At 30.5% G+C, this 6,040-nt stretch overlaps 1 protein-coding gene across 1 annotated transcript; it reads left to right on the top strand.

Moving 5' to 3' along the window:
- The first annotated feature begins 2,226 nt into the window (after positions 1-2,226).
- Positions 2,227-3,732, top strand: SWEET3 (Nodulin MtN3 family protein). Its single transcript, XM_079063273.1, has 6 exons — positions 2,227-2,352; positions 2,460-2,496; positions 2,590-2,812; positions 2,936-3,097; positions 3,196-3,315; positions 3,401-3,732. The coding sequence occupies exons 1-6, from the start codon at positions 2,316-2,318 to the stop codon at positions 3,605-3,607; spliced, it is 786 nt and encodes a 261-aa protein (XP_078919399.1). The 5' UTR covers positions 2,227-2,315; the 3' UTR covers positions 3,608-3,732.
- Positions 3,733-6,040: the final 2,308 nt, after the last annotated feature.

Here is a 6,040-nt window from a genome sequence, read left to right as displayed (position 1 = left end):
AAAAATACCAAAAAAAATAAAAAAATAATAATAAATAAATACTTTTTTTACATATTCTAATAGAATATTCGAATATTCTACATATCTGACAAATCTAGTAGAATATTCTAACATTCTAAAATAATATTAGAATATTTACAGTGTAATATTCTATTAAAATATTTCACGTATTTTTCAAAAAAAACGGTAATTTTTTATTTTATTTTTATTTTTTTTAGGTAATTAAAGTGACGAAAATAATAATTAAAAAAAGATATTTCAGATTTTTCCTTTTATTTTGCATTTTAAAATTATTTTTAGATTTAGTCTCACGGTTTCACAAAATTAGCATGGTCTTAAATGAACCTGAACATATATATTTGTTCTAACAAAATAATAGGTTTATTGTTCTTTTGTTATGTGTCACTATTAGCGTCTTATTTAATGTAATGTCATTTTTCAAACAATTGATTCTCTATTTCAAATTCAAATTTTAAATTTCCCATTTTAATTACATTAAATTAATAACATTAGAATAAAAATTAAAACAAAATTAATTCAAATTATAAGGTCACGTATTTATTTAAATCAACTATTATAATTTTATATGACTAAAAAATATCTCTTAATTAATAATTTTTTTAAAATAATTGATTAATAACTTTGAGTTTTTTACTATAAACGTTTAATTAATTTTGTAATCTTGGTTCTCACGGGTTTTATATATATATATATATATATATATATATATATATATATATATATATATATATATATATATATATATATATATATAAAGTAAATGAGAGAATAGAAAATAAACTTGGTGGCTGTGGCCTCTTGATTTTTCACCATCTAGAAACCAAGCGAGCACCTTCAAGAATTTAAAATCATTGGATAGTGGAAATCTTGATGCATCTTCCACTCAACATGAAAACCCTAAAAAATTAGTGAGGAATTTCAAAACAAAATCTCCATATTTAAAGTTAACAGATAATCAAATTGGGAGAGCATTCCCAAATTTAAAAATAAAAACTAAATGCTCAAACATAATGACTCATTAAAGCTCTCGTCTATCGATTTAGGTTCACTGGGTGACACTTGGCATCTTTTATGTCTCAACTTTAAACCTCTTAGGTTTAAATCAAGGGTTGGTCAAAATGAGAGGGTCTCTGACACAGTTTCGAAATAGACTGTTTAGTATCATCGCCGAAAGACGAGTCATCTTCTCCAAACTTCACAATATAAGGGAGCAAGAGTGAGCGGTAGGGGTGGGAATTAGTTCGGTTTTTTTGTTTTTCGGTTTCCTCGAATCGGTTTCTTCGGATTGAAATATTTTTTTTGTCCAATTCGAAAACCGAACCAAATCGAATTCAAATTCTCTAGACCAAACCGAAAACCAATTCTAATTCGGTTTGGTTCAGTTTGAAAACCGAGAAAACCAAATATTAACTTAAAAAAAATTGAAACATAAATTAAAATATTTTTAACATAGAAACCTAAAGTTGCAAACAGAAAGATCTAAAGTTTCATACGAAATCAAGAGAGTAAATGGGTTAAAACGATTTCTAGTTTATAATTAATACTTTTATAAATATAAAATATAAAATATATTTTTTAATTAATTAATTTATAAAATTCGGTTTTTCCGTTCGGTTTGGTTTAAACTTCATGAGACCGAAACTCGAACCAAAAACCAAATTTACAATTCGGTTTGGTCTCAAACCAAACCAAAAACCGAATTTGAATATGGTTTGGTCTGAAATCGATTTCGGTTCGATTTGGTTTTCGGGTTTTTTGGTTTCGGACCAAATAATTTCCACCCCTAGTGAGCGGTGAGGAACTGTTTTTTTTTTAAATTAAAAAGAAAATCTATCGTTTTCCAATACTTAAATAATCAAAATCCCTTCTATTATCATTTTATAAGGATTCTTAGTTTCGAATTCCTTTAGCTTTATAACTTGGACTATATTTGATCATTTAACAATGTTAGAAAAATAACTATAACAAGTAATCGGCAATAAAAACACAAAACCGAATGACAGTCACTCAAAAAAACCATTATAGAATAGGTGTACCGTGTACCACACAATTTAAAAAGAGCCTTACGATGTGTATATTAGGTCTTGCAATTGACAATGACTGTTTATCATACTTTCCCATAAGATAACAACCTCTAAAAATTAAAAACTCAAAAATGGTACCAAAATAAAGTAAGCTTCTCATGGCTAGTATATATAGCCCTCCAAACGAATGCTACATCATCCAAGCTAAAGTCCTTAAATACCTTTAGTCATCTCTTCTTGACCATCACCAGAAAAATCCAACAAGAAAACATGATTGTCATTTTGCATTTGGCTGTAGGATTAATGGGTATTTTTTTTATACTTCTAGAAATTTTCGTTGTTTTCTTTCTCATTTTGATGAACATGTGAGTTTTAAATACCATTTTTTATAGCAATCTTGTGTTCTTATTGCAGGAAATGCTGCTTCATTTCTACTTTATGTTGCTCCCATGTAAGATATAATATCAATGTTTTAAATAAGACTAGTTAACATATTTTTCTAAATATATTCAACTAACATGAAAATTATGTTTTTTGCCAATAGATGGACTTTTGCTAGGGTCATAAAGAAAAGAAGCACAGAAGAGTTCTCATCTGTACCTTACATCATTTCCTTGTTGAATTGTCTTTTGTATACTTGGTACGGTTTGCCTGTTGTAAGCAATCAATGGGAGAACTTCCCTATGATCACCATTAATGGCCTCGGTATCCTATTTGAGCTCTCCTTCATCATTATCTTCATATGGTTCACTTCACCAAAACAAAAGGTACATGCATATATACGTCACATCATTCATCAACCACGAAGGTTGCAAGTTCAATGCATGCCAAACATTTTTCTTTTCGGTTTTGTTCTGTCTTGTTTTGTTCTGACATGCATGCAATTGCAGTTGAAGACTGGGATCATGACGACTATAGTTATACTCATCTTCTCCATGACTGCACTGGTCTCAGCTTACTTGCTCCATGATCACCATACACGAAAAAGATTGGTTGGAAGCGTGGGACTTCTAGTCGCAGTAGCCATGTATGCTTCTCCTCTTGTTGTCATGGTGAGTACTTGTTAAGGCGTTTTAAAATTTTGTCTTTTAGTGTTTTAATTGTGTTGTGCACTCCATTAATGTATCTTATTTCTGAATATGTATTGCAGAAAAAAGTGATCGAGACAAAGAGCGTGGAGTATATGCCATTTAGCTTATCTTTTTTCTCATTTCTAGCAAGTGCACTATGGTTGGCTTATGGACTTATAGGCCAAGATCTTCTCATTGCGGTTAGTACCATGCAAACCCGTATTTTTGTATTTTTTTTTTTTAACTTAAAAATGATTAATTTGGAGAATTACAATGGAATTTCAGGCTCCAAATATTGTGGGATGCCCTCTAGGGGCATTACAACTGGTGGTGTATTGCAAATACAGAAACAGAGTAATGGAGGAGCCAAAAGAAGAATGGGATGTAGAAAAACTTGATCAAGAAGACAATATTAAACAGCATTTGCAAATTGCAGTGGTTACAACAGATGATAACATCAATGGAAAGATGTCTCAAAACGTGAACTCTTGATCGATTAGGTTAAGCATAGATCATGATTCATAAACAGATTAAATTCAACTTAAGATGATAAGTTTTTAGTTTTATGTATCAATTTCCAAAAAAATATGACTATATCAATCATTTTTCGGATGTTATTACAAGGTTTTGATTTAGTGTCATTATAAGTTACTAGGCTACATTCAGTGATAATGTTATTACACTTTCATTAATCAGGATGTTATTAAAAACACAAAAACAATATTGCCTTCCTCATCATGTTGATTAAACCATGAAACTGTATGATCAAGTAAAAAAGAGCCATATATCCATACTCAATGAGTGTGTTCTATATAGGATGTTAATTTGGGGGGAAATGACTTACGAGCCCAACGAAGTTTCCAAACCGTTCAAAAAACTCCAATCATTTTTTGTTTGTTCAAAAAAACCCAACGAACTTAACATTTTGTCTAAAAAGCCTAACTAAGTTACACTTTCCTGAAAGTCAAATAAGAGAAACAGATGACATGGTTTATTACTGTATCGGGAAAATGACTTGTTAGACCAACGAAGTTTCCAAAACGTTTAAAAAACTCCAATCATGTTTTGACTGTTCAAAAAAAACCCAACGAACTTAAACAAAACAAAATTGGGATTTTTTGAACGGTTTGGAACTTTGTTGGACTTTTTAGACAAAATGTTAAGTTCGTTGAGTTTTTTTGAACAGACAAAACATGATTGATGTATTTTGAATGGTTTGGAAACTTAGTTGGGCTTTTAAGTCATTTTCCCTTAATTTGGTGGAACAAAGACAACTTTGAAAACCTTTGAATTGTCTAGCAAACTGAACGTAATGCATTTTAGTACAAAAGTAGGTTCTTTTTTCAAGATCCATCTACTTGGAAAAACAAGTGCTCAAACAGAGAAAACACGCCGATCTTTGAAATTAAAGCAACATGCAACGTTAATTAAAATGTCTGAAAGGAATCCTAGTACTATTAATGGACCACAGAACAAAACATATAATATATCAGAGAAGAATACTTGAAAAGCATAAGGTGCTATGCTTGCATCTCATGTCACCTCCAAACATATGCACCATTAACTCAAATATTTTATGTTCAGTTTATCAAGATTAAAGATTAAACGTGACATGACTGTAGCATTGTTTATTTATAAAGGTAGACCCTTGAACAATTTGTGTAATATCCACTAGGGTGAGAATTATTTGGTCCGGAACCAAAAAACCCAAAAACCGAAATCGATTTCAGACCAAACCATATCAAAATTCGGTTTTTGGTTTGGTCCGAGACCAAACCAAATTTTAAATTTGGTTTTTGGTTTGAGTTTTGGTCTCATAAACTTTAGGCCAAATCGAACTAAAAATTTAAATTGCATTAGTTAATTAATTAAAAATTATATTTTATATTTTATATATTAAATAATCAGTATAAAGTTAAAGACATTTTAGCCCTTTTACCAATTAAGAGTTTTCACTATTCAGTATTCACGGCTCTTAACTCTCACGAATTCACGATTCATACGCACACTTCACTTTTCGTTTTCAATTTCATCTCCTAATCATAGATACTTTAGATTTTTATGTTTGGAACTTTAGCTTTTTATGTTTGAACATTTGTAATTTATATTAGGAAAATTGCAACATTATATTTTTTTTAAGAAAATATTTGGTTTCCTCGGGTTCCAAACCGATTCGAATTCGGTTTTAAGTTTGGTCTAGAGGGATTTGAATTCGAATTGGTTCCTTTTTCGAATTAGACCAGAAAATTTTCAAACTGAGGAAACCACTTTAAAGAAACCAAAGAACTCATAAATTGAACCGATTCCCAACCCTTATCCACTTCTAGAGAAACCCCACGAAATTAATGGAAAAAGGGATCAATTTATTCAACTAAACACAAGATAAAGGGAAGCCCCACTTAAAGTCTTGTCAAATGTCACGAATCACAAAATTTTATGCTAGTGCATCAATATAAGATTATGTTTTGAGGCAGAATAAGACAGAAAATAAATGGAGGCGAAAGCATAGCAACAAATGAAGTAATGGACAGGATTGAAAAAGATAATGAGAATTCAACCAAAAAGCAAATAGTGAGTCATAAGAGATGACTTTGATAGCTCACCTCACATGACAGCATGGAATTCGAATCATAGATGGGCTGAACTTTTTAACTTTTCATACATATCAATCAGCTGTTGTTATAGATACAGGAAACACTATACCTTTGCATGATATTTGATCTTTCATCATCAAATTATATGTAATTGAATCTTTTTTCAACTTGCCTGTTAAAAGGTTAAATACCCACTTTGCTTCTTGAATTCTACCGAGTCCTATTGACCCTTGGATGAAAGAATTTAAATGAGATATGATGGGGAATTTCATCAAACAGCTTGTGTGCAATGTCAAGTTGGCCGTTTTTTTTAATGTCTTATTTGCCCAGA

Source organism: Lactuca virosa, chromosome 8, assembly GCF_052849685.1.
Source record: "Lactuca virosa cultivar CGN04683 chromosome 8, Lactuca_virosa_CGN04683_v6, whole genome shotgun sequence".
In the NCBI taxonomy this organism is placed as follows: domain Eukaryota; kingdom Viridiplantae; phylum Streptophyta; class Magnoliopsida; order Asterales; family Asteraceae; genus Lactuca; species Lactuca virosa.
The sequence above is the reverse complement of the archived record's forward strand: the minus strand, read 5'-3'. Positions and strand labels throughout refer to the sequence as shown.

Excerpts from the sequence above, each read along its gene's own strand:
- SWEET3 (XM_079063273.1), top strand. The coding sequence starts at position 2,316 with ATGATTGTCATTTTGCATTTGGCTGTAGGATTAATGG. Across the intron at positions 2,813-2,935 it reads TCACTTCACCAAAACAAAAG|TTGAAGACTGGGATCATGAC; the intron begins GTACATGCATAT and ends ATGCAATTGCAG. Across the intron at positions 3,098-3,195 it reads CTTCTCCTCTTGTTGTCATG|AAAAAAGTGATCGAGACAAA; the intron begins GTGAGTACTTGT and ends TATGTATTGCAG.